We start from the raw sequence: 25447 nt of genomic DNA, 5'->3' as shown, positions 1-25447 counted from the left end.
AATATTTGTATTGAATAGCAAATATGTTATTTTTAAAAAATCTTTTCAGCAAAATTTGAGCCCACTACTACATGCTTATAACTACTACTTGCTGAAGGTGGTGAAAGCCCTTTTGTGAGAACCGATTGTGGAAAATTTCCAGTCATGGATGTAGTCAGCACTAATAAGCATAAAATGCGAACATTTTGAGATGAAGACTTCAAAATTCTGGAGACCTTAATGGCATAAGATATTGAACAAGTGCGCAGGACATTATTTTATCATCCATTGCTTAACTCTGCACCTAACCCTACCCAATTCTCACCTTTAGAAGTATTTTAATGTTTTTGGATGATATGTGGCCCATTTATGGCATTGCTATGGCATGCAGGTATATAACTGAAGTGAAGACAGGGAGAGGGAAATAGGTATGTTAAGTTGGGAGAGAGGAACTCTACCTGTAGATTGGCTGAAGATTTTTCTTTAAGTTATAGCCCACAAAAAATCTACAGGTTAGAAAATGAACCACAAAATCCCTGTTAGTTTAGCCATTAACTACACAAAATTTGATTTTGCCTGGAGTACACTGGGCTGGTGATAATTACCAGAGAAAACTGCAGCAATGCAAAATTAGACCAGGCACTTTTGTGCGGGATTCATTTTCCTGATTTTCCTGGCATTTGTGCAGCTAATAGTATCAATATTCACACAACACCCATTTCCTCCTGTAACAATATAAACTGGAGCTGAAAGCTCCATACCACAACTATTATGGAATAGTCTCAGTACAACTAAACTGTTTACACCCTTTGTTGCTTTTCTGCCCATTTAAAGGGTCACTCCATGACATGGCAGAATCCAAGTGGGCAGTTTCACAACTAGCTGCTCAAACATCTGGAGTCTACTGAGTCTGCTTAAAAGGGCTGTTTTCTCTACCATATCGTTGCACAATCTTTCAAACAGAACACAGCAAGCAGTACAAGAAAAGAAGCAAGGAGAGTTGTAGCCTGAGAGCCATGAGGCAGATCCTAGAGCAGCAGAAACAAGAGGACCAGAAGAAAGAACTTGCTACCAGGAGTTATCCCTATTCAGCATCCACATTAGGCCCAATGTGTTTGTGCCAGGTCCCAGCAGAGCAGTCCGATCAGAACCATCCCCCTCCCTCATATTTCCCTGCAGTGTGGCAACTATCTTTCAAATGCCCATCAACTCCTGTTTGATTCTCTTGCCACATACCTACACTAAAGTGTAATTTACAATCATAGATTTAGGACAGAGATGAGGAGAATCTGCTTTTCCCAGACAGTAGTGAATTTGTGGAATTCTCTGCCCAGGGGAGCAGTAGAGGCTACCTTATTAAATATATTTAAGACACAGTCAAGATAGCTTGTTGCATTGTAGGGGAATTAAGGGTTATGGAGAAAAGGCAGGTAGGTGGATCTGAGTTCACAGCCAGATCAGCCAATGGCCGACCAAGCTCAACAGACCAGATGGTCTACTCCTGCTCCTATTTCTTATGTTCTTATAACTAATCAATCTACCAATGGTCTTTGAAATTTAGGAGGAAACTGAAGCACCTCTGGAAACCTGCATGGTCATGAAGAAGACATGCAAACTCTACACAGGCAGCACCTGAGGTCAAGGTCAAACCTAGCTCCCCAATGCTGTGAAGCAGCAGTGTCACAGTGCCGCACATTCACATTGAAGGTGGACGGTTTGGGTCAGGTTTCAAGTTTTTAAACTCTTAACATTTTTATATTATGCACAACCCAAATGCACAACCCAAATCCACCCAATTTTCTGCATTAAAAACAACCCTTCAGTTTCTGCAACAGGCTTTTAAATCATGAGTTTTATTCTCAGGAAATACAAATTGCAACATGGGGTCTGTATAAAAAAGATGGTTTGTTTCAGTTTTATAAACTACATTGAATGTCTAATTTGGGGGGGGGGTAACAAATAGAAATAACACAAAAAGCTTGCGATTGTCTTAATAGTATTTTAACAGCAACAACTTTCATTTTTGCACCACATTTAAATAGAAAAACACTTCACAGAAGTGTTGTCAAACATAAAATATTGACATCAAACTAGGAAGAAGATAGGAGATGAGATGATCAAATCCTCCATTAGAGAAGCAGATTTTAAGCTGCATCTTATGAGAGGAAGAAGATGTAGTGAAACAGAGAGGTTAGGGATGAAATTCCAGAGCTTGAGGCCCTGGCACAGCCACCCTGCTGAAGAGAACACCGTGTTCAGAACAGTCCAGACTTGAAGCAGCACAGATGGCAAGACAATGAAGTGATGTGAAAACAAGGATGAAAATATTAAAATAACCGTGTTGCTTAACTGGGAGCTGATAAGGTATGCAAGGTGCAGTATAATGAGTGAATGGGGCTCAATACAAGGTAGGACATGAACATCTGAGTTTTGGGATAATCTGGTTTACCGAGAATAGAACCAAAGTGGTCACAAAGCTTGGCAATGGTCGGGTCTGGAGGTAACAAACCCATGGAAAATGATTTAAATTTTGAATTGTAAATTAAATACAAGGATCAATCAGTTACACAATGAATATTTTACATCACCTCACTAATGCCAAGCAATTTTTATGTAATGAACCAACCAAGATGTTCCAAACATGTTTACATCATGAATGAAAATAGATTAAAAAAAACAAATTGAAGTTTGAACCGTGGGAAATTTTCAGATAAATTTACGGCAGGTGAAGGTATGATAATAGTTATTTGTGCTGGAGCGAATGGGACAGTCTAAAACCATATAACTGATAATACAAGATGAGTTAAGGCATAGGATGACCAATAACAGCCAATGGAACAAGATAAATCAGTGTAACATAGAAGTATGAAGTACTCACCATACACTTCCCTCAAAGGGCATAGGGTGCTCATTGCACTTTAAAGCATTTACCTTGGGTAAATCATAGCAAAGATATAGGATTCTGTCTAAAAAGAATTTAGCTAATAAATTATACAGAGCTGCTAATGACATTCATGATGTTTATTGTCATTAGAATAATACAATACAGGCAGTTCAAAGATTTAACAAGAAAGATAGCAAAAAGTACCACCAGGCACCAACACCCTTGCTCATAACTCTCCTGGTGTTTACCTTCCAGGGCTGTGGGCCTGTTCAGTTTCATCCTTAATTCTAGGTACAGGAGGCTGTAGCATCTCTGCAGCTAAAGGATCAGCATCAGTTTCCTCACGACCAACCCATTCTCCAACCACTCGGGGTCTGACAAGGGATGAATTATGAGCCCGTAGATCCTTAAACAAAAACACAAAAAAAAGAGTTCATGATCATTGAACAGAAAAGTAGTCAGATTTAAAAACAGAGAGATGAACCTGGTTGGATATGCTGCTTTAAATGCCAATAGAGACAGCAAATTCCTGTCAAGACTATTTCACTTCTCTGTCTTGTTTTATAAATGTTGTTGTTGTTCTTAACAACAACAGTCCCTGCATCAGCAAGTACCTCGAACACTCTCGGCAACAAAAGATTGCCAATGGAGCAGCTAAACCTCATAGCAAGCTTATGAGAAAAGAATTAAGTCTTGGAAGTTCTGTTAGTGTAGGCAATTGCAAATAGGCTATCTTCAAATATTACAGTGATAATGAAAGAAAAGTTGACATGTGCTTTCATCTGATCATTGCTGCTCACTTTAAAACACATTCACCCCCTTGATTCATGTTACCCAAAGGGTGTCTTATGGAAATCCTAGAGCTGGGAAAAATTAAAAGAAATTGCTTTTCCACTCTTATCTATTAGCAACAACAGCAGAATTAATGTAAAATGTCCTCTTTCTATTACCATCTGTTTACAGCTTATCATTGCTGGTCAGCGCCACAACACCAGCTCTATGTCCACTGGGAAATTATATTGTGTGATTTACCTAGGACTCCAACAGGTATTAGGGATTCAGCAATGAATAGGCCAATAACTTCGCAAACCTATCCTTTTATTCAATTAGAATATCTGAACTCTTTTATCCACTTTGTTTCCATATTCTGTAATACTTTGGCCTAACAAAAAAAATCAACATAAATTGGAAATGTTGAATTCATTGTTGAGTGTATAAGAAATTTTCAACATATAAAAAAAACTGTTGAGCAGAGTTCCAGCCGTTATGGGAAGAAGTGCTTTATGACTTGAATCCAGAAGACTGTGTATAACCAGATCCTCAGAACAGGGAGCTGGGTAGCATGGGAGGGTTGGCCAAGCTGTCCTTGGACTAGTGGAAGATGCAAATCTACAAAGCTAGCTAGGCCAGACATTGAGTGATACTATGCCCAAAATATGTTTTACTGACCACATGCAGGCTCATTAATCACTGACTGAATATTCAACATAAGTATCAGTCTAGGAAAAGAGAAACAATAGAGAAACAGACTCAAAATTAGCAGTGGCCCTCCAACCTTCCAATCCAATTGCTCAAATTTCTGGAAGGCCACAGCAGAGGTATAACTAACCTCCATCAGCAAGCCAGAGCAGCGATAACTCTGCCTGGTGATCAACAGTACAGAACCTTTGACAGCAGCCAGCAAGGACACAGCCAGCGAAGGCCTACTTTAAGAGCTCCAATGCATATGGCACTGAGACAGGAGACCATCCTTCATGAAGAGCAGAGAACCCTGGACTCCGGGAGCCCAGTGAAGACACCTGTGAGCACCTAAGCGTAACAGGTAGTGTTGGGACTTGGGACAGATAGTTAAATTAGTATTTTATGATTAACTGTGTGTGAGCATTTGAAGAAAGCCGGGTTTGCATTGGGATCTAACTTGTGTACTTTTGTTTGCTTCAAAAGTATAAAGCACTGCGGTAAAACACACTTAAAGGGATATTGGTTGAAGTGCTCAGAAATTTAAAACTTTTCAAACCTCTCAGTTTGATCATCCCTTAGTCTTCTAATTCAAGGAATGTTATAGAGTCAGACAGCACAGAAACAGGCCCTTTGGCCCTCCATCTCCTTACTGCCTGTTGTACTTATCTGTAGTAATTCCATTTACCCAGATTAGGTCTGTAGCCTTCTATACCTTGACAAGTCAGATACTTGTCTAGATGCTTCTTAAATGTTGAGGGTTTTGCCCACTCATTTAATTCAACTTAACACATCTGTTTATATTTTCATTCTGGGCTGAATGCTGCAATCCTACAAGAATAAAAACAAATAATAAATATTAAACATTTGTTTTTATTCTCCTACCTTAATTAAAATAATTCTGATGTTCACCATGCTTGAATAAAGGCATAACTGAACTCCACAGCAGGAAAATTGAAAATGCTCGGATTTCTGTCATTAAGCCAGGATATCAGTGATAATTATGCACGTGTTAACTCAGTGTCTTTGATAGAAATGAATCAGCATGCATATATCAAATGTCAAGACGTCTGTAACGTCCTGAGTTAATGACGCTTCTTCATCCACCTTCTAGGGAAAGTTTTAATAGGTCTAACCAACCAGTCTTTGGTATTCACTATGTTGACCAAATAAATTTCAAATGAGGCAAGTTTAAAAGTTAAAACTAATTTCCATTTCTTCAACTAATTTTTAAAAATTGTATTAAGCATTAACATTATTATGCTGCATGTTGTAAAAAAAAACACCCAGAAACACACAAAACCTGCTATCAACTAAACTACAAAAGAAGCATTTTTGTGGCATTTTAAAGATGGTAGAACCATCCAGGTATTGACCAGAAAATGCAGATACTCTAAGACTTGGCATAGCCTTCGTGATACAGAATAAACCATTTTTGTACTCAATTCCTACACTTTGACTTAAAAACAACCTCAGAAAAGCAAACCTTTCCACAAGAATCTCTTATTAGCCTTTATTATTGCTGCTGATTTTATTAACAACTTTGCGGGATGTGCTCATCCCATTCATTTATGGGCTGAGATAAACAAATCCCATTTCAAAGACTCTGTGAGAATTGCATTTAAATAACTTTCCCCACATCAGTCTTTCTATGACCCCTCGGTTGCTGAACCATCTGCAGCACCTGTTATTCCACCCCTCAATCTACTCAAGTCATCTCCAAATTCCTACTTCCTACTTTTATTCTTATCAACTCCCCTCAGATTCTACCTCACACCAGGGAGGCAACTGGAGCACCAAGAGAAAACCCACATAGTTACTGAAGAACATGCAAACTTCATTTAAACAGCACCGGAGGTCAGGATTGAACCCAGGCCACTGAAGCTGTGAGACTGCAGCCGTACAAGCTGTACCACTGTGCCACCCTGATCTGGAGGTTAGTTGTTATTTTCCTGATCCCAGTCCCTCAAGCCATGCAAGTGATAGTCACTTAACCACCCAAACACTACACTCAACCCCATCTTCAACCTTGAGACCTAGCCCCTTCAAGTTCCTACTTGACCTCTTCCAACCTGGAGCATTAAAAGTATTGTCCAGGAATTTTCTGACAAATCAGAGGCAAGTAGCAAAATGCCTGAATGAAACTAGTCTAGAGACTGCATATTTCATATCCCTCTGTTGCAATGATTATTTGCTCAGCTAATTACTGCCTCATGTAGCTATTCACAAAAGCAAGGGAATATGTTTAAGGGTGCAAAAATAGCCACTGTAAAGTGCAAGGGAAGGGGATCCAGCTGAACACATTGCTGTTTTATTTGAATTAGAGATCTAAATTCTGCAATTTGCTGTCTTTGGGGTAAAAAATGTCCTTCAAATTCTAACAGTACTTTGTATAGACGGTTGATACTAAACATCTTCTTGTAATTTAAGACAACAATTAAAGTTCAAACTCATTTCTTTTATTGGTCAAAGCTCCTGCCTATGGTGATGAGTCGAATACCATCGGGCACTATGAGCATAAAAAAAGCAATCAATAATCAAAAAGAACTTCCTCACGAAGCAATAATTTATATATGAGATAACATTCATGGTATGCTTAAGAATTGACACAAGCAATCCTTTGCAGTATATTAAGTTATTATTGTATCCTGACCTGAGCCATATAATTAATTTAATCATTAGATCCATGGAGCCTGAGTGCAGATTTAGCAATGTGGCAAATTGGTGAGGAGGAGTTGTTCTAAAGCTAAAACAAGCAATCATATTCAGAAGAAAATAAAGCACATGCACTGCATAAATGTATGAAAATTACACTGCGTATAATACAATGATAATTTACTGAAAATACATTGACACACTCCAATCATCTGGTTTAAGATAAACATTAAAATAATTCTTCAACAAGGTCATTGAAATTAGTACTTACTTCCTACACTCTAAACTTGATCAATTTGTGAAAGTTAACCCACTTTATGTAATATGTAACTGTTATACCCATAGTTAAGGTTATACCATCAACAGGACTTTCACCTGGATTTATCCAATCACAAAGTTATATATTGCGGTGAGTATTCTCCATTGAAAATAGATGCATCAGGAAGTCAAAATGATCCTTAGTAGAAGCTAATTATTTTTTATTTTGTATTTCAGAATTTAGCTTAGAGATCACAATTCAAAATTTCATGAATTCTTCCCTTCATATTCTTCCTTATTCAGCTTCTAAAGATATGAATAAGTATAACTCCATTATAAAACTGAACTGACTTCATGCGTAACAACACTACAGCACCTTGCATTTATACTTTATACTTAACTGGTAAAATGTCCTAATGCACATCACAACAATGTAAATCAGACAAAAACTGACACAGACCCAAAAGAAGAAATAGGAGCTAAGTACAGTCCTATGAACAGGCCATTAGAGGACTTTTAAAAAGTGGAGAGAAGAACATGTTTAGAAGGAAATAATATAGTTTATGGAATAGTGGGACAAAGGTAGTGGAGAATTCATTGGAGTCAGAATTGCCAGAAAATATCATTCTCATAGGGATCAAGGAGGTTACAGAAATAAGGAAGGGCAACTCATGGAGGGAATTGAAAACATGGATGAAAATTTTAAAATCAAGGTACTGATGGACTGGAGTTAATGTGGTACAAGAGCAATAGCTAAGGAAGAAATATTTCTATACAAAAGATAAGCAGCAGCATTTTGGATAAGGTCGAAAGTATGAAGGTGGAGGATGGGAAGGCAGAAAGATGGGAGCATTGGGTTGGTTGAGAGTGGAGGCAATAAAGGATATCAGCAGTCAATGGGCTGAGGCAAGTGCAGAGACAGGAACCGTTACAGTTGTATTTGCAAGCAACCACATTAGTCCAGGGTAGACCTCAGCTCAAGCTCATATTAGATGCTGAGGCTGCAAACAGTCCATTCCTGTCCAAGACAGCAGCCTGGAAGGAAAATGGAATTGATAACTAGGAAAAATTGTGGTGGGGCCGAGGACAATGGCTTTGTTCCTCTCATTGCTTAACTGGAAGAAAGTTTGATTCATCTAGGAATGATCGCAGACCAGCAATACAGAGGCAGATGAGGAATCAGGAGAGGTGTGGTGAGTATATGTCACTGCATGTGTGGAAACTGGTATTGTATATTCAGATGATGACACCAAGGTGTGGAGTATAAATGTAAAGTTGGAGGAGGCTTAGTCAGTTGGGCAATAAGGTAGAAGCATCAGAGGAAAGTGGTACGTGGTCATGTATGCTTAGTAAGGCTATAAGCACACCGATGAAAATGTACAGTGCGTCATGATCACAGTCACACAGGATATCATTTGGCCCATTGATTATAGCCATATTACATTTGAGAAGAAGTGTAATTTCATTGCAGAGTCTTCCATTTAAATACAAGTTTGTCAGGAATATCAACCATACACCTAACCTTATCCAATCAAACCATTTGGATGCTATGAATACATATCACTGGACAGAACACATTTTCCTTTCTCTGACCAGGTAAATCAGCATTATAGTCAGAGTCACAGAATCACACAGCAAACAAATAGACTGTTCAGCCCACCATGCTCATGCTGACTATCAAGTACCTATCTGCACCAATCCCTTTTACCAGCACTTGGTCCATCTTTGCTGTAGATTCACCATAAAGGACCTGACCGAGGAATTTAACTAGAGGTATATTGTTGTAAAGAAATTTAGCAAAAGATTAGCAATTTTTGAGTTTTTTTTAATTGCTTGGGTGTTTGGGAATTATTTAATGTTTAAAATCTGTAAGTTTTTGTTAGTTTAATGGTCTGTAATGGATTTTAACATTTTTTGGATGGATGCCAGATGCACTCAGAGTTTGGCAGTCCTGCTGTGTCAGGGCAGCAGCTCAGCTTTGACATTTTTTAGACCTGTTCTGTGGGTGAGGGTTGTTTGAGCCTGCCCACCACAGCAACCTCCACCATTATAACACAAAAGTTGAGGGATCCACCACAAGTTGCAGCTCCAGGAAAGTTGAGTTTATCTAGAAGCCAGCCTTGTGGGTGGCTCAGCATTGACCATGAGTTCTGGACCAATAGATTAATTACTGAAATATACGGATGAAATTAGTTACGGTTTTCTGTTTTGAATGATTAGAACAATCACACAAAGATCACCTACTTAATAGCTTTCAGAAAAAGGAGTCAGTTCAAGCTTGAAGTGACTCTACCTACTAATCACTAGGAAAGGACCAGAAGTGGGCCATCCAGTCCTCTAAGTCTGTGCCACTATTCAATAAGATTATGGCTGAACGTATGCCTCAAGTTTATTTTCCCCACACCATCTTCTCATCCATTTTCAGCTGCTTCATCAATGACCTTCCTTCCATCAGAAGTGAGGATATTTATTAACAATTGCACAACATTCAATTCCATTTGCACTTCTCAGTGAATGAAGCAGCCCATGCCTGCAGCAGCAAGACCTAAACAATATTCAGACATGGGCTGATAAACGTCAGTAATGACACAAAAGCGCCAGGCAATGACCATCTCCAACCTGCCTCGCCACTCAATTATACAGTCATCAACGACCTTGGCTCCATTGATATCCTGGGGATCACCATTAAACTCAACTAGACCAACCACAAATACTGTGGCTGCAAGGACAGGTCAGAGGCTGGATATCCAGTGGTGAGTGATTTATCTCCTGACACCCCAAGGAGAAATCAGGAGTGCGATAGAACGCAGTCTGATGAATGAGTACAACACCAACAACTCTCAGGAAGTTTGGCAACACCCTGAAAAAAGCAGCCAACTTGATTAGCACCCCATCAACCACCCTAAGCATTTATTCCCTCCACCATCGCCATACAGTGCCCACAGTGTGTGATATCCAAATGCAACACAGTTACTCACCCAGACTACTCCAACAGCAACTTTCACCAGCCTGAATCCTGGAACTTCTTGTCCAACAGCACTGTGAGAGTACTTTCACCAGAAGGACTGCAGTTGTTTATGAAGGCGGCTCACTACCACATTCTCAAGTCTAAGTAGGGATGGGCAATAAACTCTAACCTTGCCGGCAATATCCAGATCTCAAAAGTCAGTAGAAAATCAATCACCCGTTTCCTTTAATGCCCCCAAATCTCTTCATATCGAGCTTAAATATACTCATTACATAGTCCTGAACTTATTGACAGCTGATCTATATGCTCTGCTATTGGACTCCAGAGAATCTGCTCACCGTTCCTGCAGTTAGAGAAATAATTGCAAACCCATGCATTTTACAGCTATGTGAAAGAAAAGGCAAGAATGAGTTAAAATAATTTGCATTTGCAGTAATATTTAAGTGTTTTGGTTGATTATAATCCATTTTTAAAAACAAATTAATAACTTTTCAAATTGTTTAATCATTCATTTCACTCTTAATGTTTTGAATATCTTCGGAGGCAACAAAATTGGGAAGTACTTCTGCCAACTCTCAAGGATTTCTCCGTAGTTTTGTGAATGGAGCCATTGACTTATTACATCACCTGAAACCCAGGACAGTGGGCAGCACAGTGGCGCAGCTAGTAGAGCCGCTGTCGCACAGCGCCTGTGACATGGGTTCAATCCTGACATCAGGTGCTATCTGTGTGGAGCTTGTACATTCTCCCCGAGACTGCATTGGTCTCCAGTTTCTTCCCACATACCCAAGACACACAGGTTGGTAGGTTAATTGGCCACCATAAATTGCCCCTTGTGTGTAGATGGGTGGTAAAATCTGGTGGGACTTGAAGAGAATGTGGGGAGAATAAAACATGGGATTAGTTTGAATGGATGGTTGGTACAGACTTGATGGGCCTCAGGGCCTGTTTCTGTGCTGTAAGTCTCCGTGACATTATCAGCTGTTATGGATGCAATCAAATCAACACAAGACAATGGCATCTTCAAGCAGCAGCTTTACACAGTGGGCTCCAATCAACAAAATCTGGGCCACGATGTCTCTCTGCTGATTCTAGCTGATCTGTTATTTTATCCTGTTCATTTCCACAGTGGCTTTCTTCTGATTTTATCTGAAAGTATGATATTTTACTATTTTGCCTTGTGTCCCCTGATAGTTTATTTTTGTTTAGTTCCTACTTACTTTAATTTTTTGAACTTCTTTAAAATGTTTGTATTCTCACTTTTCATGCCCCTCCTTCTTTCCATGAATGTATGTGTATTTCTGTAAAATTTATCTTATTTTTGGCTGCAAGCACTAAATTAGTTTTTAAGAGAAGGTGCCAAGCCTGAATCTTCCAGCATGGGTACAAGGGCCTTGATTTTTAAGGGTGGGCAAGGAGAGAATTTAAAAACAGAAACAAACAATGCATTTTCCTCCATTTCCCAGCCAACAGCCACTAGTCTGAGAGAATGATCAGCTGTTGAGCAGGGGGTTCTGTGCCGATGAATGTAATTGGGAAATAGGAGTCAACAATCATCAATGGGAAGTTGTGGATGGAAGTTTGGATGGGGGAGGGGGAGTGCAGGAGGGTGTTGTTGGGTCAGAGGAGGGGAGAAGAAGAATGGTTGGGCAGGGAGATTATAACAGAAGATCAAGTAAAGAGCTTATTGGGTCCTGGCAAGATCAGATTGTGAGGAGTAGGCAGTCATTCATTAGGAGAGAAGTAGGTATTGGTATATTATTGTCACTTGTACCCAGGTACAGTGAAAAACTTGTCTTACAAACCGATCTTACAGGTCAATTCATTCCACAGTGCAGTTACATCAAGTTAGTACAGAGTGCATTGATGTAGTACAGGTAAAAAAAATAACAGTACAGAGTAAGGTGTCACAACTACAGAGAAAGTGCAGTGCAATCAGGTGCAAGGTCACAACAAGGTAGATCGTGAGGTCATGAGGTCATAGTCCATCTCATTGTATAAGGGAACCGTTCAATAGTCTTAAAACAGTGGGGTAGAAGCTGTCCTTAAGTCTGGTGGTACGTGCCCTTAGGCTCCTGTATCTTCTACTCGATGGAAGAGAGGAGAGAAATGTCCCGGGTGGGTGGGGTCTTTGATTATGCTAGCTGCTTCACCAAGACAACGAGAGGTATAGACAGAGTCCAAGGAGGGGAGACTGGTGTCCGTGATGCGCTGGGCTGTGTCCACAACTCTCTGCAGCTTCTTGCGGTCTTGGGCAGAGCAGTTGCCATACCAAGCCGTGATACATCCTGATAGGATGCTTTCTATGGTGCATTGGTAAAAGTTGGTGAGAGTCAAAGGGGACAAACCAAATTTCTTCAGCCTCCTGAGGAAGTAGAGGTGCTGGTGAGCTTTCTTGGCCATGGCATCCGTGTGGTTTGTCCAGGACAGGTTGTTGGTGATGATCACTCCCAGGAACTTGAAGCTGTCAACCCTCTCGACCTCAGCACCATTGACGTAGACAGGTGTATGTACACCGCTCCCCTTCCTGAAGTCAATGACCAGCTCTTTAGTTTTGTTGACATTGAGGGAAAGGTTGTTGTCATGACACCATTCCACTAAGCTCTATCTCCTTCCTGTACTCCAATTCATCACTGTTTGAGATACGGCCTACAACGGTAGTATCATCTGCAAACTTGTAAACTTGTAGATGGAGTTAGCTTCATCTTTTCAAGGTTTGCTTGACAGATTGTAGGAAGGACGTCTGCTTCCCCCCACCTCCCCCCACCTCCCCCCCCCAACCACCTTCCAGTTCACAAATAAGTTCAGAAACACCAGAGACTGCAGACTCTGTAATCTGGAGCCAAAAACAAAATGCTGGAGGAACTCAGTGAGTCAAGCAGCATGTATGGAGGGAAAAAGGATGGTCAACATTTCAGGTCAAGACCCTGCATCAGGACTGGGCCCGGACAGACATTTCCCTCTTAGATCAGGCCCTCCTCAGCCCTTTTAGTTTCCAAACTACTAAATGTGAAAATATTTAATGCAAAAACTCCTCATCAGGGGATGACTTTTAATGACATTAACTGCTATGATAAGTATCATCCGATTGAACAAATTAAAATCCCAACAATGACAAATAGATTACTCGCATGTATGCAAATGCATCATCTTGAACAAAGAGGTTGGCAAGATGTAGCTAGGCTGCATTGCTAGTCTACAAATTACATTTCAACAAATGCATGGGCATTCTTGGGGTTCAAATTCATTGTAATAAAAAATACAAATAGCAACTGTATTTACAAAGAACATCAAACAAAACCATTCCATGGAGTATACATCATCCCTCTTATAGCTACAATACATCAAAATTCATGTTTCTATAGATCATCTACGAAAGATCACAATGAATGTCAGGTTAGATGCGTTATGCACTGGTCAGTGCTGTACTTTTAAGTTTAAAGTTTACCCATTGGTCACAATGCTATAATGCTTCAACACTGAAGAATTTAATGCAGTATCCAAGTAGAACAGATCAGAAATTTTCTCAGTATTTAAGATCTATATTGCCACTTGCAATTACAAGGACTAAGTAACTCTCACGGTTCACTGCTAAAATTAAGTTATCTCCATAAACCTAGAGTGCCATAGCTTCTTCTAGTATTTCAGTTTTAGATTTGCTGAACTATAGTGAAAGTAGACATAGATGACAAATTTCACCACTACCATCAGGGCACCAGTACAGTCTTTGGTCAACTTAGGAAAAGACCACTACAAACTCTACAGACACCCTATCGATCTGTTCCTTAAAACCCAAACAAAAGTTCTAGAAATGGACGTGGTTTTTTCTGGCAAAAGTCTTCCCCAAATATATACAGCATTATTTTAAGAAATTTATCTGCAGATTCACATTACATTTGTGCATATAATTAACATTTCTCATCACATCTCAGGCAGTCCACTGAAAGGCAAGGAGGAAATACAGGTATGTTCCATTCAGTTGCAAATCAATGACAAGATCTGTGCTTAATTTATCTGTCCATAATATTTATATTACACAAAATATCAGGCACACAATCTGGAAAAAAAGTTGCCTGAATATTTCTTACATTTTTATAGGTTTACTTATTTGAAATCTTATTTTTTTCCTTGCCTGAGCAACATGAAAACAATTTTTCTTTAACACCAATCTATTCTCACATTTTGGTCATTCATACATAAGGAGCAAGTGAGGACACCATAACCAACTGAGGCAACTGTCAAGATATAGCTAACTTTCCTAAGGCAAGCAGTAACGTTGCTGTCGATAAGCATACCAACAACCAATTAATATATAAAATGGGACAATCTCTGTTACTTACCCAGTTCAAAATAGCAATATAGTCATATTAATATATTCTCAAATACACCCCTACAAGCATTATATATTAAGTAAATTTTTTATGTTAATATAATCAGAAGTTGAAGTTTTACACTGATTGTATTCTGTTAATCATTTTGATTTTATAATGTACAGATCTGGAAATGCCTAGGGGAATTTCTAAATCTAGATTTGAGGAGTGTCCAAACAGAAGCCCAGACTAATATCCAGATATCTGCTTGTAATGCCTGATCTCCAATCATTTCATCAGCACATGACAAATTGGCAGATTTAACTTTGATTCATTTTCAGATTTTCCACTGCCTTGTGAAGCTTCCTTACTCAGTGTAGCCTCCAGTGTTATTAGTCTTGAATTTCCTATTAAAAATAGGAATTTTTATTGCTTGAAGCGATACTAGAATTTACTTAAAATACTTCTCAGTCCAGATTGATATGATTTTATTGCAAAAGAGCCATGAGCCTCAACAACTCTCTGTGAGCTGGTGGATATGTAATGAGTAGCAGTAATCTCAGAATAATAAATATTTTATTAGTCCCTTATAGTGCAAAACTGCACAAAACATATGTGCCTCCAGAGTAAATAAAATGGTTTTGTTATTTTATATATCACATACATTAGAGAGGCGATGTACAAGCTGTTCATTTTGCTTACCTAATGAAGTCAATGGGAGGTGTTCTCCCTTTATGTGATTATTCCTCATTATATTCAGGATGAGCTTCTGGCATTACTCATGCTCCCCATAGTTAGCTCAGTTGTTGGGGAAATGAAATAAGTGATGGGATTTTACTATTAAAAAGCAGCTTGAATCTCTTGAAATGGAGGGGATAATTTACATTTGCTGAGTACCAAAACCACCTTCCCCCCAGGCTTTTGGGTGAGGTGGTGGAGGTACGCAGAAAGCAGCTGAATATCAGAAGGCAGGTTACCTTCTCTCGGAAAGCTGCCGTATTCCATGATAATTTACTCTGCTGCAATCCGGAAAGAAGGCCAGATGAATTCTTCTCTGGACCTGAGAGCAGCAAAGGAAAAGTGTTATGACCTCACCAGGACAGGCAAGGTTAGGTTCTTTTACAGATACATCTTTACTCCATGCATGACCTTGCAAAACCCAACTTTAGTTTTAGTTTCCTCACTTCAAGCCATCTTTGAAACAAAAGCAGACACTTCATTCACCTATCCCTTGCATGCTCAGTACTAGAAATTCCGCATATTTACTTTAACCTTTTCAACATACTTTTTCTCTCATTAGTTATACATCTTCAAAACCCTCTAACAAGACATACATTCACCTGCTTCCACAATTCTTAAAGAACAGCTTGCAACAGGAGGGAAAATACGTCATCAAAAAGCATGCCTTTCCTTGACACATGCTCAGATCAACTCAAGAGGCCAGCACTAACATAACATCTCCAAAAGTGAACACTGTATCTACAACCACAATGGAGGTGCTCTGTAGTACTTGTCAGAATGCGTCCATGCTGCGTCCAAGACTGCACCATCATGAAATCCCAAACCTTGTTGCAAAATGTGGAGCAGAAGAAACAGAAAATGAGGTAATCTGTCCTGCTCTTTTTCTGACTGGGCTGCACAAGAAAAATTCAGCTAACTCATAAAAACATAAACACAACCCCAATTCCCCATTCATAAAGAGACCTAACTTTAACTTTCCCCTGTTGCTGACCTTCACAACAGCTGCTTGTCCACAATACAAAAATTAAAAAAAAACAAGATGATAAAGATTCTGAACCATATTTATTGTTCCAATCATGGGAAACGTACAAACAAACATGGACTTCCTCTGTATTGTCTTCAAAGTATCTGCTTGTTTTACTACTCTTCCACAGCTCTACCCGAGTGACTACACAGCATTGCTGGTGAAAGGCAGTTGATTTTCATTGGAGGTGACTTGGAAGGCAATGAACTCCATTTGTAGTGCACTTACTTGGGTTGCAGTTTTCAAAATGGTTTGCTGAGAGGTTTTCAGTATGGGTGATAAGTTTTCTTCTTGGAAGTCATTCAGGATCAAGGAAGACATGAAACTACTCCAGTGGATCCTGAGGTGGCTGATAAGGGCAATGTGGGACCTGCAGACTCTGCCACAGGTCGAACAGGAGTTGCTTGTCATACAGGCAGGTGGGTAACTGGGAAGTTCCTGAACTTCTGCTGGTTGTGATGGTCAGGTGTGCACTTCTGATGCACAGAAGAGGTTGTAAATATGATCCTAAATGCTCCTCCATACTAAGTGGTGGTGGGCCAGGGACACCCAAGAGTCAGTGGGGATATTATGCTTTTTAAAGGAGGTATTGAGGACAACCTTGAATCACTTTCTCTGTCATAGAGTCACAGAGTAATACAGCACAGAAACAGGCCATTCGGCCCAACTGGTCAATGCCAACCACAGCATCCTCCCTGCTAGTCACATTTGGCCACGTTTGGTCCATAACTCTCCAAGCACCTATCCAAATGGCTCTTAAATGTTGCAATGGTACCCATCTTGACCACTTCCTCTGGTAGCTCATTCCAGGTACTCACTACCTTCTGTGTAAAGAAGTTACCTCTCAGGTCTCTTTGAAATCTCTCCCTTCTTATCTGTATCTGTGCCCTCTAGTTTTGGACACCCCAACCTTAGGGAAAAGACTATGACCGTTCACTTCATCCATACCCCTCATCATTTTATAAACTTCTATGAGGTCACCCCTCATTCTCCTACACTCCAAGGAATAAAGATCCAGCATGGCCAACTTCTTTAACTCAGGCCCTCTAGTCCAGGTAGCATCCTCGTAAATCTTTTCTGCACCCTCTCCAGCTTGACAATGTCTTTTGTATAACATGGTGACCAAAACTGTACACAATGCTCCAAGTGCGGCCTCACCAACAACTTATATAACTGCAACATAACGTCCCTACTGCTAAATTTGATGCCCTGATTGATGAAGGCCAGCATGCTAAATGCCTTCTTCACCACCCTGTTGGTAATCTCCTGCTGCAACAGAGCTCAGAGCAGAATGCTTGTTGCAGAATTCTGAAAAACATGGCCGTTGAAGCTGATCAAAGGCCTCAGTGCTGGGGCTGTTGGCCTGGAAGAGGATACTGACATTAGTTTCTTATTCTGCCAATGAACCTGGAAGATTGTGCAGCAACAGAATTGCTGGTATGCCTCCAATGCCTGTGTAGGTAATCCATGTCTCAAACATGTAAGAGGGCAGGGCTCACTGCAGACCAGTAGACAATGAGCTTTTGCTGGGTTTGAGTGTTTGCTCTTCAAACATTCTTTGCCTCGGATGAGCAAAGACTGAAGGCGATTCATCAATGTCTTCATTGAGAGATGGTTCTGGAGAAATGTCTTGAGCATCTTCAGACAAATTTCCTGTAACATGTATGCATTCTGGCAAGATTTTTACTAAGATGTACTACTGTTTCCAGAGCTTCTATTTGGGTCCATATAATGGGTCCTATAAAATTACCTTTGTAACTTCCTGCTCCTCTGAAAGTTGAACAGGCACACTGGAGGCGATAGTGAACTTCAGCATCTTGGTCTGCCTTCACTGAGAGGTGACTCACAATATGGTCCACATTTTCCAGGATTCCATCATATACTTTAACTGTCAGACAGCCATGTTATACAGCAGAGGTAGTTTTGTAAAAAAACCTTTACTTTGCAGATATTAAGTGCAAGCGTCTTTCTCTTACATGCTTCAGTGAAAGGGTTGATGAAGACTAGGAGCTCAACATATGCACGTGTCATCTGCATGCTGCAGTTTGACAACTGCAGTTGAGTGACGTTGGTTCTAGGATGGAGGCAATGTGGGTTGGCAGGTTAGCAGGCTATGATCAATGGGATGTCACAGAAACTGCTGATGAAACCCCAAAAGACCATAATGTATATTAACGATCTGGCCGAGGCAACCAAATTTCCAAATTTTTTGATGACGTGAGGGAACCCACTTCAGTAGAAGAAACAGAAATGTTGAGTATTTTTTTTAAAAAGTGGTGAGAGATTAAAATTTGCTGATGTTCAAATGGACTTGGATATCCTTGTATGCAAGTCACTGAAAACTAATGTGCAGGTACAACAGGCAATTAAGGCAAATAGATGTTAGCCTTTATTACTAAAGGATTTGAGTATCAGAGTAAAGCTGTCTTACATAGGGCCTTGGTGAGAGCACACTTGGAGCAATGTGCACAATTTTAGGCTCTTACCTAAAAAAAAACAAATGTACTTGCTTTGAGAGATCACAGAAAAGATTCATTGGACTGGTTCCTGGGATTGATGTATCTGTCACGAGGAGAGGCTGAGGAAGCTTGGTCTCTATCGTCTAGAATTTGGAAGAATGAAAATTGACACTGAGGACTCAACAGAGTAGACATCAGGAGCATGTTTCCCTGGGCGAGGAGTCTAGAATGAGGGGAGTCACAGTCTCAAAATAGGAGGCGAGCCCTTTAGCAGAAATGTCTCACTCAATGGTGAACCTTTGGAACTCTCTACCCCAAAGGGCTGTGGAGGCTCAGTCATACATTGGATTCAAAAGAAAGTTCAATAGATTTCTGAATAATAAAGAAAACAAGGGATTTAGGAATAGGGCAGGAAAATTATATTTGAGGGAGAAGATCAGCCGTGATCTTATCGACAGGCAAAACAAGCTCAATGGGCCAAATGGTCTACTCCTGCTTCTACTTCTTATGTTCTTAACTGAGGTGTGAGATGAACACCCCTTATCTTGAGCATTTCAGTCATTCCGCTATTGATGAACACCACATCTTCTAAGTGGGCAAGGCCATTCCACCACACTGGTCTCCGACTGGTTCATTGCCTTCACTTCAGATTATATCCAACTCATCCTGGAAGAAAGCAGGGAGTAACCCAGTCCCTGTCACACAATAAAGTTTGGGTGATACACCTTCAATGGTTGAATAGGTGACAGTATCTGCTGGGTGTAAGATACATCTATCAGGTATGAAGCCATGCTAACTCTGTAAGGTTGACATAAACCTATGAATGTTGCCTAAAGATCCTGATTGATAGAGATAGGTAGGTAAACAATAGGTTTCAAGTGCATGGAATAGTGACTAAAATTAGTAGTGCAGTCAATGGAATCTGGCATTCCAAGATCCATTCAGCCTGTCTGACTATGCATACGAGTCATTGAACTTTTGGCAATGCATCTCGGTCCTCAGGGATTCATCTTCCACTGCCACAGGCATCTTCTCAAACTGTATTTTAAGAATTTGACTGAAGGGTTCCCAAGTTCCATGAGAAAGAATATCTCTTCTTCTTCCACCAAAACCTCCAGTGGTGTTTCAGAAAATCTCAGAGCTCACTCTCTTCCACACTGCTTCATTCATAAATGTGTCCAGGGTCAGAGTCCATTAAAGGTTACCTGCACCTCCTGCTGCAAATACAAACCACATCCCCTTGAAGAGGTGCAGGTGGTTCACTCATGATATTGTTCCTCTGATGTAACATAGTCATTCAATTCTATAGTTTGCACTCGTTGCAATCAGCAATACTTGTCTGCTTTTCACATCCTTTCACTTTAAATATGGCTTCATTAGAACCGAATTTCAGAGGCAGAATACAATGCACTGCACAACATCTAAAGCACTACAAATTGGACATGAATTTCTTTATAATACTTAGGTTGCAACTTTTAATCATAGCAGCTATCTAGATTACATGTGAAAATAGGAAATCTTTACACATACAGTATATATCATATTATGTGTGTGTATATATGTAAACTAAAAGGAAAAAGGACTTACTTGATCAAATTCATCTGGAGTAGCAATACCTGACCGGGAAAAATGACAAGAATTAGAATTCAAGTAATTTTGTAGGTTTTACTCTTTAACAAAAGGATTGAATTGCATTTGCAATGATCTGTAAAATCCTGTTTTTAAATTAAGCAAATCTTTAACAACTTTGATAGCATTTATGTTATTGCTTTGCAAGCAGGAAACCAGCACAGAAGTGGGGCAATTCCAGAATCTACAAAAAAAGAAAGCTGAGTATTTAGCACTGAGCTATTCTTCCGGGGATTCATCAAGGAAGAAAGATTTCTATTTGTCTTGAAGTTTGTGAATGCCTGAGGCAGAACTGACAGCCAACTGTTATGATTTTAAATTTGTTGTGACTAACAATATTAGCTAATTATATTTAACTGTACCTTTGTAAGAATTTTCAAAATAGAGAAAATTTGATACACTTTGATAAGCTGCATTTCAGCAGTTTCCTGCTTCTCCCCCACCCACGTTTATATTTTTCCATTATTCATGCTGTTGACAGATACAATGCTCCAAAGGAGTTCAGTCATAAGAAAAAGAATTAATGCAGGCTGTAAATGATTGAGGGACTTCGTAGAAGACTTGAAACTTTTTTATTGATTTGTAACAGATTAAATAAAGTTGAAGCAGGGGAATCAAATGAAATTATTTTTCCTTCAATCAACGTTGAATATAATTTAGTAGTTTTAACTCTACTGTGATAGGATTCATTCATCCGAAGGGTTACCACTTTAGATACATTGTTAACAAAGTCAGATTTGGTTCATCTTCCTACACAAGTTAATTTTCACATGAAGCATGGATCAAATACATCTGAATGGAATTCAGATCATGAAACGGAACAGAGAAAACTCCATTGTAGTACAATTATGGAAGAAATCTTCTGCATATCAGGCATTTGTTAAATGGAAACAACTTAAAGAGAGGAAGCCTTGCATTTATATAGTACCTGGCATTTCTCTTTCAATATGTTGCAGAACATTTAATAACAATTAAGTAGTTGAGTGCAAGAACTGCAGCAGTCAATTTATGCACGGCAAGCTCCCATAACCAGCAAGGCAATAATGAACAAGCTATTTGGCTTTGGCAATGCTGTGTGAGGGATAAATATTTGCCAAGACATTGGTGATAACTTCCTCCTCTTAAAAAAAACATGAGTTTTTTTGCATCCACAAAAGAATGCAGGGAAGGCACGGTTTGATTTCCCATCCAAAAGACTGAAGGACCTCATCCTTTTTATTATTCATGTGACATCTGTAAATACTAAAAAGACCTTACTCATTGCTTTATCCACCTGCCATGAAGATGACCTTTTTGAACTGCTGTAGTCTTTGTGATGGTAATATAAAATAAAGAATGCTGGAGTTTTGGCCCACATTGATGAAGGAATGGTACAGTACTTTATATTCAAGTCAGACACCACTGCACTTCTCCTTGGTGAGTTTAGTTATGGGGTTGAAAGAGCTACTGGAGTAAAAATGGTGCGACATTACTCTACTACCTAAATGTTTCTGATAGAGAAGATAGCTTTGAGGACCATTAAAAGGTGGAGCAACATTCTGAGATGCTGCTCAACCTGCTGAGTTCCTCCAGCAGATAGTTTCTTGCTCCAGATTCCAGCATCTGCAGTCTCTTGTGCCTCCATTAACAGGTGAAGATTAAGATCACTGAACTACCCTGAATGACATCAAGCATCTTAACTGATATAATGGATGTACCAATTTAGATGCGTGGTAAATAATCTATGTTACGGACTCAGTGAAAGCCCCGTTAAGATAGAGTTAAGATAGTGCTTACGTCAATAGAAGATAAAGGACATAATGACGTTGTTGAAGAAGTTAGAAGAAATAGGAGAGAGAGAGAGCGAGAGAGAGAGAAGGGAGAGAGACACCAGCCTGCTAGTTTTCTCTATCGATGGATGAGAAACTATAACTGTGTCTGCCACTGAAATCCATGTATGGAAGTTGGAAGTAATCCGGTGGAGTTCACTTTGTTGCTGACCTGTAGAAGGAAACAGGTATTTGTGTGGATGACCACGATTCGGATGCTTTTCGGGGTGAGGAAGTCACTACCGAGTAAACACTGAAGAGTCGCTTGGGTTCCATCGTGGAACATTTGGATTTCGTAATTACTCTCCCTATGTTCTCTACATCTACGTCTTATCTTCAGACAACGGTGGTTGTTGAAGAAGCCCTTGCTCATGTTTCACCTTATGGCTTGCGGAACTGAACTTTAAGAACCATTCCTGAACTTGGAGTTTGGGACTTTGTCACACACACACACGAAGAGTTTAGTTTTGGGGTTAACGTTCAAGGTTTAACATTTTTGAATTCTAACATACTAACATTTTTACTTTTATTTTACGTATTATCATAAGTAGTGATTAATAAAATAGTTTTTAACACTGAATCATGCTCAGTGTGTTTCTTTTGTTGCTGGTTCGTGACATCTATCATACTTCCAGTTTGAGAATCAGTGCTAAAAAAAGCCCTAATGGATTAGGACGTGTATCACTTATTGCAGAACAATAAGTTTCAGTAGGGTTTCAACGTCGACAAATGAATCAGAGAAATTCTAGTCTGTGGTAACACCTGTTAATGATGGAAGACTTTGCAATGATAGTATTGCTTTAGCCATGGAGAAATGGTTACATCTTATTTTTGATGTAAAGTTAGGGTGCAATTCAACTAATTTCTCATGCACGTGACTTTGTGTCTGGAAGAGAGAGAAAAAGCAACAAGTGTTTATGTGGTTGATGGGTTAAAAATGAGATTACAATGAAGCAACAAAGAGGAAAGTACAGCAAGGCTGAAGAGTAGCTCATGAGTGAAGAAGGATAATCCAAAATAACTGATGGAGTTGTTATGGCTGAAAAGCTGCCATCTTCCTGGTAAAGTGGATATTTCAGTGGTTATTAATGTTTTTTTGCTGTGCAGAAAATAACAGTGTCTAATGACATTTCTGAAAGTGATATGTTTAACTTCAGGTTAGGTTTCCAATTTTGTCTTAATGGATACATCTTTAATGAATCCAACCGTGAAGGTATTAACATCTCAGAAGAATGGTGGCAGGGCTCAAAGGGTTAATAAGGGAGGTGAGAAGACAGAAACAAAAATTAAAAGCAATTCATGAGGAGACCAGAATGCTGTGATGTCAAGTAGCAAGACCACCTTTTCTCTGTTTACTGTTCTTTCTAATAACTCCTCTGTATTATGATATACAAACATACAGTATGATATATGTCAGCCATACAAGGGAGATTATCGCACTTTACCCCAAGAAATTGTATCAGGCCACTGAAAATATCTATACTACAGACAAGTCTCGATATATACAAGTACAGCATAATTATGTGCAACTTGGCTTACTACAAATGGTAGAATAGACTAGCTCACTGACCACTCTGCTCTGTACGTTCACAAAACATCAACAGATTTTCTCTCCAGTGTATCAACATGTTACCATTTAAAGCCTCATCAAGTCAAATAAACACTTTTCTGAGCAGAACAGGGGGCCTAAATTTCACAGTTCTGTGCCCAAGATGGCCCAAGTAACACATTTCAAATTTGAAAAGGAGAAGCTGATATCAGATGTGTCAATATTTCAGTGGAACAAAGGAAATTACAGTGGCATGAGAGAGGAACTGGCCCAAACTGATTGGCAAAGTAAGCTAATTGGAGGGACGGCGGAGCAGAAATGGATGGAATTTCTACGAGAAATAAGGAAAATGCAGGATTGATATATTCCAAGAAAAAAGGTTATGAATGGAAAAATGGCACAAATGTGGCTAACGAGAGAGGTTAAGGCTAAAATAAAAGCAAAAGGGAGGGCATACAAGGAGGCAAAAATTAGTGGGAAAACAGAAGACTGGGAAACTTAAAAACTTACAGAAAGAAACTAAGAAGGTCATTAGGAAAGAAAAGATGAATTATGAAAGGAAGTTGGCAGATAACATTCAAAAAGATACCAAGAGGTTTTTTAAATATATGAATAGTAAAAGAGAGACACGGGTTGATATAGGACCAATTAAAAACGGTGTGGGAGAAATTATAATGGACAACAAAGAGATGACAGAGGAACTAAATGAGTATTTTGCATCAGTCTTCACTGTGGAGGACATCAGCAATTTACCGGATAGTCAGGGGTCTCAGGGGATAGAACGGAATTCAGTTAAGATTACTAGAGAGAAGGTGCTTGGGAAGCTAAATGGACTAAAGGCAGATAAGTCTCCCGGGCCGGATGAGGTGTACCCCCGGGTTCTGAAGGAGGTGGCTTCAGAGATTGCGGAGGCATTGGTGATAATTTTTCAGGAATCAATAGACTTCATCATGGTTCCAGAGGACTGGAAGGTCGCAAATGTAGTTCCGCTGTATAAGAAGGGTGGGAGGCAGCATAAAGGAAATTACAGACCTATTAGTCTGACATCGGTGGTGGGAAAGTTATTGGAATCGATCCTCAAGGATGAGGTTATGGAATACCTAGAGGTGCAAGGCAAGATAGACCCAAGCCAGCATGGTTTTGTGAAGGGAAGATCCTGCCTGACCAACCTATTGGAGTTTTTTTGAGGAAATCTCAGGTAGGGTGGATAAGGGAGAGGCTGTGGATGTTGTGTATTTAGACTTTCAAAAGGCCTTCGACAAGGTGCCGCACAAGAGGCTGCTTAATAAGATGAGAGCTCATGGGATTACAGGTAAGATATTGGAATGGGTGGAGCATTGGCTGGTGGGCAGAAAGCAAAGGGTGGGAATAAAGGGATCCCGTTCTGGTTGGTTACCGGTTACTAGTGGTGTTCCGCAGGGGTCGGTGTTGGGGCCACTTCTTTTAACTTTGTACATTAATGATTTGGATGATGGAGTAAATGGTTTTGTGGCTAAGTTTGCAGACGACACCAAGGTAGGTGGAGGAGTAGGGAGTATTGAAGAAATAGGAAGGTTGCAGAGACACTTAGATAGTTTAGGAGAATGGGCAAAGAAATAGCAGATGAGATTCAATGTTGAGAAATGTGCCGTTGTACACTTTGGAAAAAGAAATAAACGGGCAGATTATTATCTAGATGGGGAGAAAATTCAAAGTACAGAAGTACAAAGGGACTTGGGGGTACTC

The 25447-nt window shown here is 39.7% G+C and overlaps 1 protein-coding gene across 1 annotated transcript in view; it reads right to left on the bottom strand.

Annotated features, from left to right (window-relative positions):
• The window catches only part of c9h8orf34 (chromosome 9 C8orf34 homolog), a 274725-nt gene that overhangs the window by 185552 nt on the left and 63726 nt on the right, over positions 1-25447 (bottom strand). Inside the window, exons 5-6 of the mRNA XM_052023371.1 lie at positions 20324-20352; positions 3112-3269 (exon numbers count right to left, since the gene is read on the bottom strand). Of these exons, the coding sequence (XP_051879331.1) occupies positions 3112-3269; positions 20324-20352 (187 nt within the window). The remainder of the gene's footprint in view (positions 1-3111; positions 3270-20323; positions 20353-25447) is intronic.

Source organism: Pristis pectinata, chromosome 9 (assembly GCF_009764475.1).
Source record: "Pristis pectinata isolate sPriPec2 chromosome 9, sPriPec2.1.pri, whole genome shotgun sequence".
NCBI classification, from domain to species: domain Eukaryota; kingdom Metazoa; phylum Chordata; class Chondrichthyes; order Rhinopristiformes; family Pristidae; genus Pristis; species Pristis pectinata.
This window is presented reverse-complemented; position numbering and strand designations above follow the sequence as displayed.